This window comes from Colossoma macropomum, unplaced genomic scaffold (genome assembly GCF_904425465.1).
Source record: "Colossoma macropomum unplaced genomic scaffold, Colossoma_macropomum, whole genome shotgun sequence".
NCBI lineage: Eukaryota > Metazoa > Chordata > Actinopteri > Characiformes > Serrasalmidae > Colossoma > Colossoma macropomum.
This window is the reverse complement of record NW_023494800.1, coordinates 922,122-941,883: the sequence shown is the minus strand read 5'-3', so window position 1 is coordinate 941,883 and position 19,762 is coordinate 922,122. Positions and strand designations below refer to the sequence as shown.

The 19,762-nt window shown below is 40.4% G+C and overlaps 1 protein-coding gene across 1 annotated transcript; it reads right to left on the bottom strand.

The window, feature by feature from the left end:
* Positions 1–3,531: 3,531 nt before the first annotated feature.
* poglut3 (protein O-glucosyltransferase 3) lies at positions 3,532–18,601 on the bottom strand. The gene is made up of 8 exons (XM_036588703.1): positions 18,187–18,601; positions 15,793–15,990; positions 15,002–15,285; positions 14,479–14,695; positions 11,670–11,866; positions 7,213–7,407; positions 6,015–6,119; positions 3,532–4,329 (listed from the first exon to the last, which is right to left on the bottom strand). The coding sequence occupies exons 1-8, from the start codon at positions 18,389–18,391 to the stop codon at positions 4,186–4,188; spliced, it is 1,545 nt and encodes a 514-aa protein (XP_036444596.1). The 5' UTR covers positions 18,392–18,601; the 3' UTR covers positions 3,532–4,185.
* Positions 18,602–19,762: the final 1,161 nt, after the last annotated feature.

Below are 19,762 nucleotides of genomic sequence, written 5' to 3'. Positions count from 1 at the left end.
TTGGGCGACGAATAAGAACTCAAACTCCCAGATCTCCTCAGATCGCATGACACACAGAGCTGAACTCACTGAACCTGTCTGGGCTTTTATGTGCAGCAAAAGCATAAACTTGGGATTCAAATTGGTGTTGAGAAGCGCTGATACAGTAAGAGCTGGAGAAATATTTCACTACAAACTGGCAGCTGAGCTGAAACCGTAAAGAGAGCGACGCGACGTCTGGTTCCAACATTATAAACATGATAACGGCTCTTATTTGCCTGTGTTTTACACACAGCTCCTCGGTTCATCCACGTCCTTCACCTTTTTCTCTGCTCTTACAGCTCTCTGATTGGCTGTTTTTTGAATCACTCGTTGAGTTCATCTCTGACCGTCTCACACTGCAGGACACGTAAACGTTTTGAGGCATAAATATGTAATAAATATATAATAAATGTTTGATAATATCGGAGGGTCTCTGATCACTTCAAAGTTCGATCAGAGGGCTAAAGATTCACTCGTTTCTCCTCTCACACCAAATTATCCGCACCATCAGACGCTCCTGACCTGGAGAATCGTTTCAGATTGTGAAAATTTGTCACAAGGGGCAAACTGGAGTTAAAACTGGGCAACAAGTCGTGTAGGTTGGGCCCAGTTTAAGCTACCTAGCTGTGTTTATCTTGAATGTAATCTGGGTGTATGTGTGCTCGATAACGTCTGCATTGTAGTGAGGCTGTGCAGGTTCATCTATTTTGGGAGCGCGGCATTGTAAGGAGGGCTGAAAGTAGGGGGTGGGATTTTTTTTTGGTTGGATTTTTCCAAAAACTACTTTATCCTTCCTGGTTTCTAGAAAATCACCTACTCCAACATTAAGCACAGCCAGAAAACCCCTTTATAAGGCACAAGACAGTAAACATCAGCTTAAAGTGATAAAACTCAAATTTATGTTTTAATTAAGGTGGAAAGTTGTGTACAGGTAACTATCACTTCAAAAGCCAAGAGCTTTTTTCTCTTTGAGAAAATAACACCACGTATAAAACAGTAACAAGTGAATATGCAATAGATTCCGCGTGGACAGTAAACACTATAACAGTAACTTCAATACAGTTCATTACATTTTTCATAGTTTAAGTGGCTCTTAGTATGTTGCTGTTGTCGAAACAAAACCTTGTATCTCCAAAATGGTAACTTTACAGGAGAAGGAAAAAACCTTCTTTATTTGCAATGTAAGTCAATGGAACCAGACTTTTTTTCCAAGCCATTTTGGGCCATTTATTTTGGTCCATCCATCATGAAATTTATACACAATGTAAAGGGCAACAGGCATTTTCAAACTATGCCAAAAACTGAAAAACAACAAAAAATGGAGATATGAGGTTTTGTCCCAACAACAGCGATTAACAGTCAGCATGTAATGGTCCCTCTTTTTGGCACTGAGCTGATGGTATAAAATACCATCCACCTCTTTGCACTGATAAAAATGTATATTATTAAAATGTGTCAATGGATTTTCAGTAAAATATATTACATCCACACAATCCTGGTTATCAGTTTATTTACTTTTGGCAATAATTGACTGTTTGCAGAATTCCCTCCCTTAGTTACTGTTCCTACATCCGTCAAACGTTCCGCTCAGGCTTCCTAAAAGCATCTGTAGAACTTGAACAGCCTGAACAGTTCAGCAGCACAAAGGAAACTTTAGAAGCACACAATGCAGACAATCAACATAATTATCGCCAAAAGTAAGTAAACAGAGATGAAACTGTGTTTATGTAATTTTGTGCAACCGACTGACAGTTTTGAATCAAGTAGTGTATTTGATGCCCTGTTCACACCTGGCGTTAACATCCGATGGTGAAGATGAATGAGGAAGAGGCAAAATACAATCTCATATTTTAGAGGTGAAAGATTTTTTTTTTAATTTCTGCATAATTAAACAGTTAAGATGTAAACAGGGTGACTCAGAGTGGCTCAGAGTGGTTTGGTGTGAAACGCTCTGTTCTAGATAAACTTACCGAGTCAGAGCTGTTCACAGTGGTGGTGATAGGAACCAGACGTCCACCTCTAAAAGCTCCCTCACAGAAAGTTCCTACATGAAATGGTTATGAATTCACTGCCTGATGACTTAGACACTGTTTTATGATAGTTTTGTAAAGATTTCTGCCTTAAAGAAAACTTATTATTCCAGATTTTCCACTATTTTCCATCATCAACATTCCATATACACTCAGAAGACTCGTGTAGGTTCACTGGTGGTTCTGGATAGTAAATAAAATGTCTATATTTGTGTTGTAGTCATGGCGACCCCTGGTTCCTATCACCACCACTGTAAAGGAATCTGAACCATTTCACACCAAACCACTCTGAATGACTTCTCTTATGATTAAGTTACGCTGAGGTTTTGAAAAACTGGTGGAATTCCCAATTAAAGTGACATTTTGTGTAGCCCTGTCATACATAAATGCTGAAAACTGAGCTTAAGAACAAATTTAGGAAGAAATTTAAGTGTTTTATATACGAGGCCCCTGATATTTTCAGGTTTGTGGAATGCGTCTCCAGTGACCATGTATGACTGGATTTCATGACTGCAAGAAGGGGACCACCCAAAATGTATTACGTCATTCTCTTTGCATTTGTTATCAAATAGAAATGACCTGCAAGTTCTTGCTGGTATAAACATTACAGGCTTTACAAAACATTTAGGCTGCTAACATAACTTACAGACAAACATAGAGAGAAAAGGAAAAAAGCTGTGATGACTATGTTGATTAAGGAGGTCCTTCACTGTAGTCAGGGATGCACTGGGACACTTAAGCATTCACACAGCAGATGTTTTATGGTCATATGCATCCCTGATATGATAGGGGTTGCATAAACTAGTTGACTGGTCAACCAATAGCTCCAGATTTCGATTTTGAGAAACGCCGACTTTGACAGGAAAGGGCCGTTTGAATGGCAAGTAAAATGACCAGTCACAGAATGTTTAGCACGTGTGCACAACAAAAACAAGCTTCTATTAAAGTGGAGTACCGGTCGGCCGGGGCATAAGAGCATCCCGCTGTTTACAGCATCTAACACGTTTCAGGAATAACTTCTTAAAACAGTGGGAATGTTTTCTATTTCAGCGACTCGGCTGACATTGGTGAGTAGAGATGCGCCTGCTTGCTACAAGCATTTACCCTGATAAACAGTCTTTGTTTCCCATCAGACTGATAAAAGCCAGAGCTAACTTCTCTTTGAGAGGCGGGTTTCTGAGAGCTCTTACGCAGCAGGGACGCAGAAAGTGATTTCAGGGTTGGTTAACTGCAACTGCTATATCTGCTTGTTTTAGAGTGGAGTTTCTATTTTTCTGTTTCATTCATATATTTTTACCAACCTTCCCTCGCCCCCTGCTGGCCGCTTTGGAGCCGTTGCTAAAACATGTGCAGGTTGGGGTGCAAGAGGGACAGTGTGTGCAGAGCTGTAGGTCATTTCTGAGACCCAAAGCAGCTTAACATTGTTCTTTACACTTAAAAAAACAACGGTAATGATGTCCGACGCTTTAAATGCATCCTAAATCTCCTGCTCAGTGTGTGTTCAAGTGTGTGACTCTGGGTGTGACACAAGTGGTCATTGTGCTACGCATTGACAATCTGATTGGATATCATAAAGTTCATCCAAAAGGAGAGAGAAAAGAAATCAGAGTGGTTTGAAATGATCAAGAAAGTTCAAATGAAAAAATAAAGCAAGTTATTTTGCATGACTGTTCATATCACGCATACACTGCTTAAAATTTCAGCACCCCCAACTTATAACACCTTCCCACGTCCCTGTTCTGCAGCGGACGTTTCGCAACTCACATCACAGCATCTGCTGCCCCAAAAGCTACCAGCAACCAAGTAAACAAATACTTTGCACTGATATGTACGACGACTAGTTGGCTACTTTTTTGGGTGTTTGGTCAACCATGACTATTCCTGCAACCCCCAGTCTCTGACCAGCTCCGAATGTGATTTAGTAATCGAATCATGGTGTGTTTGCAAGACACATCAGACCCTCTTCACACCTGAACTCACCGCTGGCCACTAATGATCAGATCACCCAGTATGTATGTTAACGCCAGGTGTGAGCGTCTCCTCAGAGGCACTTGTGAATGAAACAGGATTGTCACAGTTGGAAAACTGCCCCTTTTTACGAGGCTTTAGACTGTCAGGCTAACGGTGCAGAGTGTCATAACTCCTCATGTTTCTGTCTGAACTCTTCTGGCTCCGTCCTCCTCTCACAGTCACACACAGCACTATGGTCAGAAGGCTGAGGCACCAGCTCCATGTCAGGATGGACAGAAGGTTGTCCTATCTGCCGAGCTGCATACGTCTACAAAAAAAAAATGAAACAAGCAAACAACGTGGACTCCAATCATCAAGTCTCAGCTACGGCCAGTGATAACAAAAGCATGCTGTGATTTTATACAAACGAATCTACAAGAGTCATGGCTCCTTAAAACGAGTAGAGAAATTGTGTGGAAAGCACAGATTCTAAATATTCAATCCATACCACAGAGTTTGTACGAAGAAGAGGAGATGTTTTATTATGATTTAAATCTGATGAGGTCATAAATACTATTTTCACATTGTATACTGGGTAATTCAGAAAGATTAATCCAATTTCAAAGCACCATATTTTTACAACCACGAGGCGCCTAGGAACCAATCACAATCCAACTGAAAGAGGGAGTCATTGAGTTTCTGACTGTAAGTATGACAGTGAACCAAGAAAAAGGTCACCAGCATCATCAGATCTCACGCCGTGTGACTTTTGTTTGTGGGGTACATTAAGGATTCTGTTTATGTGCCACTCCCAACAACACTGGATGATCTCCGAAATCACACTGAAAGAGCCGTGAGTGCAGCAACACCCGACATGCTCAATCCAGTATGGGATGAATCTGACTATGGAGTTGATGTTGTTTAATGCTGGTAGTCACTGTAAACAAAATTAAAGAAAAAAGGAAAGCAAACCTGAAGCCCTTTTTGACTTAGAAGCTGTTAATTTTAAATTAAAAATGGATTAAGTCATCATTTGGAAGGTTTGTTGGGTCCCGCAAACTCAAATAACGATTGACAAACGGAAAATTCCAGTCATATATTGGCTTTTGCTTGTATGATGTGACAGGCTGGTACAAACTCTGAGCCTAAAATAAAAACTCTTTGCCAGCAAGATCATATTTGTTGGCGCTGGTTGTGGCTGCTAACTGAAAGTCAAAGGCATCTACGGTTTCTCTGTAGATTAGATGCGCTCGAGCTTTAATGTTCAGTTTTATTAGTAATAAACAGAGTTCTGTTGCCAGGCTTTGACTGCAATTTAAGATTACTGCACGAATCCCTACTGTACGTTCGGTGGACACTGTGTCCACTTACTGTCCACTCTATTAGACACTCCTACCTTGTCGGTCCACCTTGTAGATGTAAAGTCAGAGACGATAGCTCATCTGCTGCTGCACAGTTTGTGTCGGTCATCCTCTAGTCCTTCATCAGTGGTCACAGGACGCTGCCCACAGGACACTGTTGGCTGGATATTTTTGGTTCTCGGTCCAGCAGCGACACTGAGGTGTTTAAAAACTCCAGCAGCACTGCTGTGTCTGATCCACTCAGACCAGCACAACACACACTAACACACCACCACCACGTCAGTGCTGAGAATGATCCACCACCCAAATAGTACCTGCTCTGTGAGGGTCCATGGGGGTCCTGACCACTGAAGAACAGGGTAAAAGGGGGCTAACGAAGTATGCAGAGAAACAGATGGACTACAGTCTGTAACTGTAGAACTACAGAGTGAAACTATACGGTCAGTGGAGCTGATAAAGTGGACAATGAGTGTAGATATGAGGAAATGTGAATACAGTGATGCTGAATGTGGCTCAACCAATCATATTTCAGAATCAATTTAATTATCTATTGCCAAATAAATATGTGCAAATCTTATGTACAGTAAAATACCTCTAAACCTCTGAGAGGAGAGCGCTGATAGAATTTGAGGAACGGTTCCGTGTTCCTTACCTTTAGAACAGTGTAGTAGTAGCAGTAGAGTCGGTGCGGCTGGAGGACGTCCCTGGCCACTGCCTGTCCGGCTTTAGCTATAGCCTCCGCTTCAGCATCGTTCTCCTGAGGAGTGGAACAGAGCACCCATCTAAACTCACCAGCTCACCCACACTGCAGTGTCAGGCATCATTTCTTTTCTACTATTTTGCATCACCTTGGCTTAATTACATCATTAATACTGTCAGGTCCTACTGTCCTACTGTCGTATCCTTACAGTGTAAATATTTTGGATTTTATTTATTTATAATTCTTCATACTGTTAATTTTTGTGAAGGACAGAGTTTATATTTTTATCTTTTTTTTTCTTTTTTTTACTCTTAGTGCTATGTAGTAACAAGTAAAAAACTGTAATCTTGTTAAGTAATTCTCCTCGTTACTTCTTTTCTTGAGTGCCTTGCTGTCGCTTTGCTGCTGTATCACTGAGAATTTCCTCGTTGTGGGACTAATAAAGATCTTATCTTAGGTGAAGATTCTACCAGTCTCAAGAGTCCATTATAAGCTACGTGCACATTACAAGCCTCATTACTCAAATCTGATTTTTTACTTAAATCTGATCTCTCTGACACGATGGTTCACACTCGTTTAGGTAAGTGATTCAAATCTGTCATTAATGTGAACCTGAAATGACCCGCATGTGCACATCCTACTCAGTAACGTCACGTGAATGAATCACTCACTACAGAGCTCCAAACCGCCTCTGGAAGCAACATCAAAAGTAGAGCTGCATCAGGAGCTTCATGAAATGGGTTTCCATGGCTGAGCAGCTGAACACAAGCCTAAGATCACTATGCACAATGCCAAGTGTCGGCTGGAGGGGTGTAAAGCGCCGCCACTGGACTCTGGAGCAGTGGAAACATGTTCTCTGAGTGATGAATCATCTTCTCTATCTGTCGGTCTGATGATGAATCTGGGTTTGGTGGATGTCAGGAGAACATTACCAACGGAATGTACAGTACCAACAGTAGAGTTTGGTGGAGGAGGGATGATGGGCTGGGCTGTTTTTCAGGGTTTGGGCTCTCAGTTCCAGTGAAAGGTGATGTTAAAGCTACAGGTCACAGCAGGGCTTTTACATTTGGGGTAAAGGAGGAAAAAATGGATAAATCTGATGTTTTTGCTGAATTACCGCTTGAACCAATGCGAGCGCAGGACTCCTCACCTTGGCCCATTTGATTTTCTGAATGAGGTCAGACAGCGTCCTCTGCACAGGGACGTAATGTTGGCCCGGTCTCAGGTGAGTGTAGAAGTGTTCGTAGTACGGCGAGTCTTGCTTTAACACCAGGCTGTTACCGAGCATCAGGTACGGAAACCTGTAGGCAGCCACGGTACCGTCCACGTTCACCTGGTACTTATACTGCAGAGTGAAAGGAGAATGGAGTTATTCTTCTGTACACATGTTCAAAGAGTGATTCACAAGACCATATACAGTCATGTGTAAAAGTATGGGCACCCCTGGTCAAATTCCATGTGTTGTTGATTTTCTGAACATAAGTGAACACCTCCTCTACTGCAAGGGTGTCCAAAGTCCGGCCCCTGGACCAAATGTGGCCCGCAGACAGATTTTAATTGGGCTCCTTTTAAGAGTATGTTGCAATTTTTCATGTTACCTCAAGATGGCAGAATTACCATAAACTAACATCATGTTGCACTATGCTGTATTAACAAAGCTAAAGCGTAAGAGCCTTTTATCTCTGACTACACGTTTTGGCATTGTTCACACAGCAGGTAAAAGTGGCCCAAATCTGATTTTCTCACCAAATCCGATGTTTTTTGTTTGGCTGTTCACAATATCTTTTAAATGTGATCCGTACGCGACATCAGTCTGAACAGTCTGAGCCGCATACGCAAAAGAACAATGCTTCATGTGGCTGATCCAGAGGTAAACAATCATGACGGCCAGCAAACGCCAGTCGCTCCGGGAGGGTTGAGCTTCATCTTCACCAGCCATCATGAAGCTTCATTGACTGACAGCTGGGCTCATCACCCAGAATGTGTTTGAGCTGTAAAAAGGGCGCGGTCACTTCTTTGGTTCGTGTCCTCGGATTCTTTATACTAGTCTCCTGCGGCCGCGTTCGGCCGTTTCGTTCAAAATCTCTTCGAACACGGAGCGGTTGCTATGAGTCTCTTCTAATTTTTTGGTACAGAAACATCAGCCTAAATGTTTATGAGTCGAAATTATGATGAATGCGGAGCTGGAATGACGTAAAAGTCAATGAATGAATTTCGGATTTCAGTACCATTAGGGCTGGGCGTTAAAACGATAACGATAAGTATCGCGATATAACCTTTCCTCGATAGAGGGATACAACAAGTTCGATAAATGTTCGATATAATACACCATTCTCACACTTCCACGTTCAGCGAAAGCCTTGATGGCGTTTTCTACTGCAAGGAAAGCGACACTACTGTGCTGTCGCCAGGAGAGGGCGCACTTCCAAGTTTTTCTACATAATTAGAGAGGGGGGGGGGCCACGCGGAGTTACACATTCCCTGTTTGAGTGGAACGACTGACGATCTGTTCTCCTGTGACCGAGTGTGAGTGACGAGGTCAGTGGTGTAACTGTACTGACCTACAGTGAACTCACCTCTTTCCTAACATCCTAACAGCTTTAGCAGCGTTAAATCACAATCCTCACAGCTACAGCGCTGTTGCAGCGCTCGGACAGCCATATTTAAGTATGAGTGCATTCCCAAGCAACGAAAGTGAAAGAAAGAAGTGGGTTCATGCAGTTACGGCCCTGATGTAAACAAAAATAAAGTGAGGAAGCTGTGAGGCATTGGAGAGCGTGAGAGCGCTAGCTTTCCAGGCTAGCTGTTTTTAGCAGCTGGCTAACTTAAAGCAGCGCTTCATCACTGCACGACACAGTGAATTAATGATACTGTAGATCAAACAAGACACAAAAGCACCGCTTTCAGTTTAAACGTACCTAAAGGAGGACTCTGTTTGTCTGGTGTTGATATTTTGCGGTTCACCCCTTAAACTCCTACAATTGAATATCCAGTCGTCTAGCTGGTGTCTGAATACTGTGATGTCATGTGTAGCGGGGTAGCCGAGCGCTCGGCACCAGCTAAGAATAATCTGTTTTCTTTCTTAAATTATGACTATTACAAAACAGCCGTGCTTTTCCAGCTGGTAAAAACAGCTCAGCAGACACTTTCTCCCACTGTCTCATGACAGATTTGTGAAATGTTCCACTGTTTGGCGAGTGTTTGTTGTGTTCCGAACAGCAATTAACCACCCAGGAGCAAAAATCAGCCTTCAAACTTGAAAGAAATAATGATTTGACATTTATCGCGATACGTATCGATATCGAACAATATAAATTTTGTTTATCGTGATAACATTTTTGGCCATATCGCCCAGCTCTAAGTACCATATATGTAAGCGTCTCAAATAGGAATCGAAAATGTCAGATTCAGTGTGTTTATCTGTTCACACTGACACACAGACACACATCTGAGTCACATACGGAGAAAAAGATCAGATTTGAGCCACTTTTATCTGCTGTGTGAACAAAGCCTGAGTCATAACTACAGCCAGAGAGCACAAGGTTAACAATGAGAACAATTTTGGTGAGACGGAAATCAGTATATTTTTATTGAGAGCCACAGCGAATGCTTGTGCCTCACACGCTGTAATGAATTTACTACCAAAACACATGAAACAAACCGTGAGCGCTATTTCTATGTTTCACTTTAACCAACATGGATGTGCATGGGATGTAACTCCAATGGTGGCAGATTTAAAGGGGAATTCCACCGATTCTTCAAAAGTTCTGCATAATTCAGTGGTTGAGATGTAGACAAAGTCAGTGAGATTGGTTTGAGGTGAAATGATTCTTAAAACTTACCGACTCAGATGTCTTTACAGTGGTGGTGATACCAGGGGTCGCCATGCCAACAACGCAAATAGCCATTTTATTTACTATCCAGAACCACCAGTGAACCTACACGAGTCTTCTGAGTTTATATGGAATGTTGATGATGGAAAATAGTGGAAAATCTGAAATAATAAGTTTTCTTTGGGGACTATTTTGCCTCACAGCGCCCTGCATGTATCCCTCCACCATGAATGGAGTTTAAGTTCTCTAAACTATCATAAAACAGTGTCTCAGTCATCAGGCAGTGAATTCATAACCATTTCATGTAGGAACTTTCTGTGAGGGAGCTTTTAGAGGTGGACGTCTGGTTCCTATCACCACCACTGTGAACAATTCTGACTCGGTAAGTTTCTCTAGAACAGTGTTTCACACCAAACCACTCTGAATGATTGAATGAATGAAATCGAGTTTCCCTTTTAAATGAGTTTAAGGGCCATCGCCAAATTCTCAGAATGGATTACAGGCAACACGCTCAGTCTGATTTGGTTAAATGTTCTACACATTTTTCTCACTTTGAATACTTAATATTTTGAATCATTTATGAAAATATTATGGCAAAGGTTGACTGGCCCCCAAGTATTCTGAAATGATCCAGTCTGGCCCTCTTTAAAAAAGTATAGACACCCCTGCTCTACTGAGAACACACGTATTTGTGTGGAGGGATGGGGTACAAAACAAATTGTAGCCTGTGCAAAAGTTATGGCGCATTATATATTAGGGTCGTTCTACAGAAACGTCCACTGTTCTGTCTCTCCATAGGAGTCACTGGTGTTACTGATCCTCATTGGTGTTCCACATAATAAAGGAAGACCAGAGACATTTTAATGAACAATGCATTTTACAAAATAACTACTACAGAACATCAAACCACATGTTGTCAATCATGGAATATCCACTAAAATATGGAATTTAAGCCATTTGTATTCTATTTTTTCACAATTACCTCAGAATAAAGTCGGTCACACCAGTGACTTCAGCTAAAAGCTTCATATGAAATCATGAACTAATGAGAAAATCTCTGATAACTGAAAGACTCAGTGGACTCACCATGTGCTTTTCTTCATAGATCCTCAGAAAACAGGTAAAAGAAAGTCGAGTGATGTCATCAGTGTGACTTTTATTTCAAAATCAGAGATTTTTTGTTCTGCAGTAAAACCAGTGACACTTTCATTACACCACCACAGCTTTCATATATTTTATAATATGTATTTGTCATTTGTTTTCTTTATGCCATTTAAATCATATATTTCATAGTCATGTATAGATTATTGTAGTTAAAATTGCAGAAAAATGTGTTTTTTCTTCAAAATATGGCCTCAGCCTTCACACATGACTGTGGGGACGAGCTCTTCTGTGGTGATTGGAATTCTATATGATTGATTTAAAAAACAAAATTGCTAAATTCATGGCTGAAGAAGGTGTAATTGTTAAAATAACTTATTGCTTTATTTTAAAATATAAATAAATTGTAACACTAACATGTTTTTTTAAGTGTAATATATTTCTAAACACTAGGAACACAAAAATGGACGTTTCTGTAGAATGACCCATTAAGTTTTTTCCGAATATGTTGGAATTAGTGGGGGTTCTCTGTAGAGGATGAGTTAACTTCACTGCAATCACTGTAACTGCATGTAATCAGACCAGAGGTGCACAAACATTTGCATAGACCTGTATATATAAGTCATATAATGCTGTATTCTGTGTTGTACTGCCGTTTCATGCCCCCGTTTACCTTAAAGAAGTCGAAGAAGCCGACCAGAGGGGCTTTACCCAGATCCTTCTCCCTCTCCCGGAAAAAGAAGAAAGCAGTGATTCCAGCATCGAGCAGGTCCGGGTTCTTCTTGGACATGGAGACGAGGTTCAGACGCTCCTCACGGCTGTCTCTGCCGCGGAAAAACGCCCGGCCTGTTTTATTCACCCAGGCAGGACCTACAGGACACAGGAGGAAGAGAACAGCATGAAACACTTACTGCCAGATGCTGGTCTTCGGCAAATCCCCTCTGAAATTTACCCAAACAGAGGAGAGGCTCTTTCTGATGTTCTGCTTCTAAACTGTGGAGCTCGTTACTTTTCACTGGCAGGTGAGCTCAGTAAACAGTTTTAAAAACATCTGAACACACAGATTTATTCACACGATTTATTTTATTACGTTTTTATCTTGTGCTTTTCTTTAAACATATTATTTGACTGTAAAGCACTTTGAGCTGCTAAATGTAAGGAAAGTGCTCCACAAATAAGATCATTATTATTACTGTTATTATCATTACAATTATTGTTATTGAAGTTATTTTGAAGTTTAACGCAACTAGTTAGAACAATCCAAATGACAGACAACAGTACAGACAAAATTCAGGCTTCAGTGTGACTGCAACTGTTTTAGCTATGCTAATGTACTTCAGTTCATGTTTACATATAACAGTGAGTCAGAAACCACATAATCAAGACTAACAGAGATACTTTAAGTCTGTGGTGATTTATGTATGATGCTGCTTGATGATCATAATAATTAGGGATGCACTGATACCAATACTGGTATGGGGTTTCAGGCCGATTTACTCGGCCTCATAAAAATTCACAGATACCAGTGTTCCGATATCCGCTGTGACGTAAGCCAAATGCCTAACTATTGAACAAACTCAGTGAAGGAGGATCAGCTCACACAGAGAAGAGTTACTGACCCCATCACAGTCGGACACAGAGCCGTCGGTCACTTTAAACACTCCGCCTTGGCAGATTCTCACCAGGATACACATTGACTTTAGACTGTTTATAAACACACAATCACAACAGGCTCACTGAGCACCAACTGGACATTATATCTCTCTACTCATTACTATGCACTGCCACTTTGTTTATACATCTATACATACTGCATATTGCACTGACACTTATTTATACTCCCAGTCATATTACACAACTATTAACATGACATCATTTACAGTGTTTAGTCACTCGGTTCATGTACTGGACGTGACATGCACCACTGCATTGTTACCTGCATAATATTTGTGATTTTACTTATTTTTTTTACTGCACATTATATTTTAAGGTTGTTCTGGTATATTTTATTATAAATCTTTACTTCTTATATTTATGTATCTGTATAATGGCGTATTGCAATACTTTTGCTCTTTACTGCACTTTGTGCTGCTGTAATAGATGACTTCATCCATCCATCCATCCATCCATCCATCCATCCATCCCGCAGGAGACAAACGGAGACAGGTTGCTACCAAAGTCTGTATAGGCGATTTCACTCTGTTTTACTGAATAGAATAGTGAGGTATAAACACTAATACAGTGATTTTATTTTGTAAAATAGTCTGTAGCGAGACCGTAGTGTCCTACCGTGTATATTTCAGTGCACAGGGTGGTTTGCAGAGCTCAGTTTCTCAGTACTCGTATTATTCTGAATGAATCAGCTTTATTGATAACTGCGTTTCACGTAGCAGGTAAATCAGACGGAGCGTTTTCATACAGTGTGAATAAATAAATCATAACTTTGTTATGAAGGTCTATTCCAGGGGTCGCAACCTGAATGTTAAGAAGAGTCATTTTGTCCTTTCAACAAAAATCAAACCACCTTGGGAGCCTCAACATTTTATGTCCATTTTACCATCTTGGCTGTTTACCAATACGTCTCAGTGTGTGCTGATGTACTAGTATAGAATAAAACATATAAACGACAAACACAGACTCGCTTTGCTCTGCTTATAGCTTTAGCTCAGCTACAGCCGCCTTTCTCGCATCTCTAGCCGGAAACTTTTCCTCAAAAATGAAAGTTTCTTGTAAAATGTCTCTCAACGTTCGATTTTAACAAAGCTGAAGTCAGCTTCTCATGCACTTCTCAATTTTCCTGTTCCACCTTAAACGGCGCCCGAGGTGCCAGAATGTAACTGCTGCACCATTTAAGGTGGAACGGGAAAGTTCAAACAAGAAGCTCCGCCTTCACAACTTCACGTGTTTGACAGTTCTTGTTGCAAATTAAACGTATCAGGAAACCAGCTGGAGTGATTATAAACACAAATAAGTCTCTAAAATATCGATGTTTATCTTAAATCTTTCTCTTTGCCTTTTCATTATCTACTAGCTACTTGTTGATCTTCAGGGTTAAAGGGTGAATTAGCAGTTCTACATTAACTCCAGAGTTTAAGACCATTTATTGTTAAACTGTGTTGAACGATCAGCAGAGCTTTATTTTACGGAGGATTATTTTATTTTTACCTACAAATCTGATTCAGCTGTGGAGCCACAAGAGGGCAGTAAAAGAGCCACATGTTGCCAAACCCTGCCCTAATCAGGCATACGGTGAGAGTCACCAACCAACAAGATTTCTAAAATCACACAGTGTCTGTCTGGCTTAAGAGGACATTCAGCTACAGCTCAACCAGCCAATCAAAACCCTTCAACAAGGAATAAAACTAAAGAAGCTTCAGACACCAAACATGTCGTGGCTGATCAGTTTCATGTGGGGTAAGAGAGGTTAGGTTGGTTTTTCATCAAACTATTGCTTGTTAAAACAGACAGAAGGACAAACCAACCTGTGTTCCCCTGGACGGACAGAAGGTCATTTGTTACCCCTCTCATTGTCTCCAGGGTGGAGTGCGTGATGTCGTAGGTGGGCAGGATAATGTCCCGCGTCTCCGTGGAGCCACACCACGAGATGATGGGCACAGGTCCAGGTACAGCGTCCACTTTTCTCGTCTCCAAAGGCCAGTCACCAACATTGATGTAAAACTCAACGTCGGGCAGCTTTACCTTAAAATTAAGGAGCAGATGATGAAGCCAGACGAGAAACAGCCAACATAAACACAAACATCGCTTCATCACAATTTAAATCGTAATCATAATATTGGTCAGAAATTCACAATTAGTGATAGTGCCAAAATCGTTCAGCTGTAATCGTGATATATTTTTGGCCTTTCTGCCCACCCCTACAGTACTGCATTTAAAAGGCAGCTTTGAGACAAACAGGCCCAGTATAATTAAGACATATCGTCTTAGTGTAAACAATGCAGCTGCAACATGATTAAACACAGCCTGCCGACAGGAGCGGACACTCACTTTGCGGCTGAGCGACAGCAGCATTTCGTCGGAGAACATTTTGAAGTCCGTGTATCTGCCCAGGCAGCGCCGGTACACCTGGTTATTGATGACGGTGTAGTGAATCAGTCCACCTCTGCTGGAAAAGCGTTTAGGAACCTCCTCCAGGAGCCGGCGGAGATCTATAGAGGGAAACGAGCTGAAATCCTGCTGGATCTGCGGCTCCTCTGAAGGACATTTCATCACGCTCTGCCAGGCTGAGGCGTCCACTTTGGGGCAGTCACAGTACTCATGATATACTGGACCTGCAGGACGGAAGGGAAAACACAGAGAAAGTAATTTAGCCACAGCAAGTCGACATTCATTTCCAGTGCAGTTTACGGACAACAGACTTTTACGTGTTTAACAGAAGAATGACTGAGACACTGTTTTATGATAGTTTAAAGAACTTAAACTCCATTCATGGTGGAGGGATACATGCAGGGCGCTGTGAGGCAAAATAGTCCCAAAGAAAACTTATTATTTCAGATTTTCCACTATTTTCCATCATCAACATTCCATATAAACTCAGAAGACTCGTGTAGGTTCACTGGTGGTTCTGGACAGTAAATAAAATGGCTATATTTGTGTTGTAGTCATGGCGACCCCTGGTTCCTATCACCACCACTGTAAAGACATCTGAACCATTTCACACCAAACCACTCTGAATCTCTCTGATTACACCTCAAACACTGAGCTGTGCATAAAAGTAAGTGAAGTAAATTTCACGTCTGTCCCTTATTGTAGTTATAAAGCTCTGAAATCCACTGTACCTTTAAGAGTGTATGGAGACTCAGCCACTGGTTTGTCCTTATAAAGCACTTCCACCTTCAGCCCATGAACGGAGCTCCCGTACATCCGAAATCTGACCAGGAAGGATCCGTCCCCGCGGTCCAGCGGTGGTGGGACATGGATACGGACGTGCTCCTTCTGCGACAGCGAGGTTATTCTCACCCTGAACGAGTCTTTACCTGATAGTCAAAACCAATAAAGAGCAACCACATAAACCAACAACCGTTCCTCTTCAGGCTTTTTAAACGGACACAGCACAAATATTGTAGCTACACACTAAAGGTGGTTCTTCATGAGAATGGTGCTACTTAGAACCATGAGTTGTATATAGAACCATCTGCATGTTTAAGTGATGCTTTGCATGGTGAAACGGTTCTTCAGAATGTGCTGCATACGGTTCTATATAGCAACAAAAAGCGTTCTTCTATAGTGATAAGCTTGATATTGTAACAATAAAGAACATTGTTTGGTGCTATACAGAACAATTTTTAAAAGGTTCTATGTAGAACCATAGACAATACATCTTAAGTCCACCTGAAGAATCATTTCACCATGCGCAGAACCATTTAAGCATGAAATGGTTGTACATAGAGCCCACTGTTCTATAAAGAACCATTTGCACGCATAGTGAAATGGTTCTTCGGATTTATGGCGAATGTGTTATACATGGTTCTATATAGAACCTTTTCAAAAATGGTTCTATATTAAACTAAAAAGGGTTCTTCTACTGTTACAATGTCAAGCTGGTGACAATAACCTTCTTTGGTTCTATATAGAAATATACAGCACGTTCTCCATCAATCTGAATAACCATTAAGCATGAAATGGTGCTATGTAGAACTCACTGTTCAAAATAGCACTATTGTCTTTACTAAAGAACCCTCGAAGAACCATATTTTTTAACTGTGTATTGTATATACACTATTTGGCCAAAAGTTTGTGGACACCTGCTCGTCCAGAGTTTCTTTTGAAATGAACGTGTTCATAGTGAGTCTGTGCTGCAGTAACAGCCTCTACTCTTCTGAGAAGGCTTTATACTAGATGTTGAACATTTCTGTGAGGATTTGATTGAGCATTCGTGAGGTCAGGTACTGATGTTGGATGGTCAGTTCTGGGTCACTCCAACTCATCCCAAAGGTATTGGATGGAGCTCCATCACTCCAGAGAATGCAGTTCCACTGCTCCACAGCCCAATGCTGGGGGGATTTATACCCCTCTAGCCCACGCTTAGCACTGGGCATAGAGACTTTAGGCTCATATGCAGCTGCTCCAGAGCGTCCAGAGAGATTCTATTGGTCAGTGCTTTTCTATGGAGATTATACAATGTGTCTGTACCTTTGAACTCAACTGTGTCAGCAACGGTTACACCTTAATGCAGCTGAATCCACTAATAAGAAATGCTTTAGTGTTTACAAACTTTTGAACATATAGTGTACATGTATATTATTCCACCCACATTATATATATATATATATATATATATACACACACACACACACACACACACACACACACACACACACACACATATACTGGAGATCAAAATTAGAGAACAACACACAATTTCCTAAATGTCAAGGTCACTGTGTAGTCCTGTGTGAATTTGTCCTAACAGGAGTAAAAGAGCAGTATGCTAAGCTTATTTCATGAGTTGTATATATTCTAAAGCACAGTATAAAAAACTTAAATGAGACAACTGAAAAAGAACACTGATCAAATTTAGAGAACACTTTCAGATACCTGCAAGTTTTTGGTGTTAATCTGGCACCTGGTTCTTATTTCCTTAATTATCTGATAAACCCTATTTAAACTATTTAGCCTAACTTTCCAGTTTTCACTGACTTTGCAAGATGGTGAGCCGTTCCAAAGTGACTGAAACCCACCGGCAGCAGATTGTCCAGATGAAGGCCAAAGGGGTGACCCTATCAGCCATAGCAAGAGAAGTTGGTCCCTCTCTAAATTGTTCTCTAATTATATATACATATATATACATATATCATTAAGCCTTTTGAGCCATCAAAGAGCAACAATAATTGAGCAATAAAAAAAATCCTTTCATGTCATTTTTTTTGTCATTTTTAATTTTTTGAAATTATTTGATTTTCATGATGTCCAATACTATAGCTTTTATACCCCCCTACCCCCCCCCCAATATATATATATATATATATATATATATATATATATAAAATGTGTGCCTATACATACATATATACATACATATATATATATATATATATATATATATATATATATATATATATGTGTGTGTGTGTGTGTGTATGTATGTATATATTAAACAAATAATTCTTACCTAAAATCCCGAATTAAGTGTATAAGTGTGTCTGTATGGAATGAAAATCGGCTCTTCTTACCCGGAGAGGTGGAGATGACCTGTCCACTCTCACTGACCGCCTGGATGTAAAAATACCGAACAGGCAGCACTGACCGGGGCTCCAACCCTGGACCCCAAACCAAACAGTGTTCTGGACTAACATCATCTTTATGTGTCTGAAATGATCCAGATCTTACATTATTACAGAGGATTAAAGCGGTGAGCGCTACGAAACTCACAGCCATCGCCAAATTACCGGCACTTCGGTTACATTAACTCTAAATACGGCACGTTTAACGCCTTATCGTAGTTATAGAGCTCTTAAGTCACTTTTATAAAGGCCTTTAAATACACAAAGCCGTCTATAAACTCAATTTTGTTCCGTTTTTATAATGAATTAGTTTAAAGTTTACAGCCACCAATCCAAACTTTCAGCCGCTACGCGTGCGGAGAAAAAATAAGTCCGTCCGCTTCCCAGCACGAGATAAATGGTTCCGCCCCTGTATGAGCTGAACAAACCACATTAGATTTTAAATAATCAGAGATAAATATTTTCCTTACTGTACTTAAGTACTGTTCTTTACTTCACTGTTTCATTCACTAAATTCACTAAGTACATTTCTCAATACATAATACAACTCTCCATTTTCCACTCACTACATTTTAAAGGGAAATTCCACCAATCTTTTTCTAAATTTCTGCATAATTCAATCAATGTGCTACAGGCAGAGTGGTTTGGTGTGAAATGGAGAAAGTTAACAGCTCATATTTATTGGGAAAATTAAAAAAAAAATTGAATTGTTTTGCCTCACATCGCCCTGCTGCAAGTACCACTCCACCATAAATGGATTTTAAAAATATGTTTTAGGCCAAAACCTTCTCAAAACTACCATAATAGCTTTCTTTAAGGGAGCTTTTAGAGGTGGACGTCTGGTTCCTATCACCACCACTGTGAACAAATCAGACTCGGACTGTTAGATTCTCTAAAACAGAGCGTTTCACACCAAACTGCTCTTCTTAATCAATTAATTTTATAAAGATTAGTGGAATGTGTTGTTCTATGATCTATGTATTTTTGGTAGTTGTGAGGTGATCTTTCACATCAGACACCTTCCAGCAATTGATGATCCACAAATTCCAAACTTTAACAGAGGTGACAACAAGAACTGAAAGGCGATTCATTGTTGGATATGTTTATTTTTCACTTCAGTTTCAACTGTAATTGTACACCTGCATGCAAACACAGAAGGGGAGTAATAAACAGCAGCATAACAGTAAATTAGTTAGAGATGCAGCAGTATGAATATTAATTATAATAATCATCCAGTCAGTGTGATGGAAGGAACACTTGTATCACAGCCATCCACCGTACAGCCTTACTGCATTCTCATTAATGATCCTTTCTTGATTCTTAATTTAATCTTCAGTGCTTTTTTTCAGGACTTTTTACTTTTATACTTTATGTAAATTCAAGATTTTGTACTTTAACTTCAGTAAAAAAAATAAAACGTTGATAAAAGTATTATTTTAGATTCACTTTAGAGTCCACTTTAACTTGAGTTAGGTATTTGTGTACATTTCCCACCTCTGAGGATAATGAAGGGAAACATTACAGT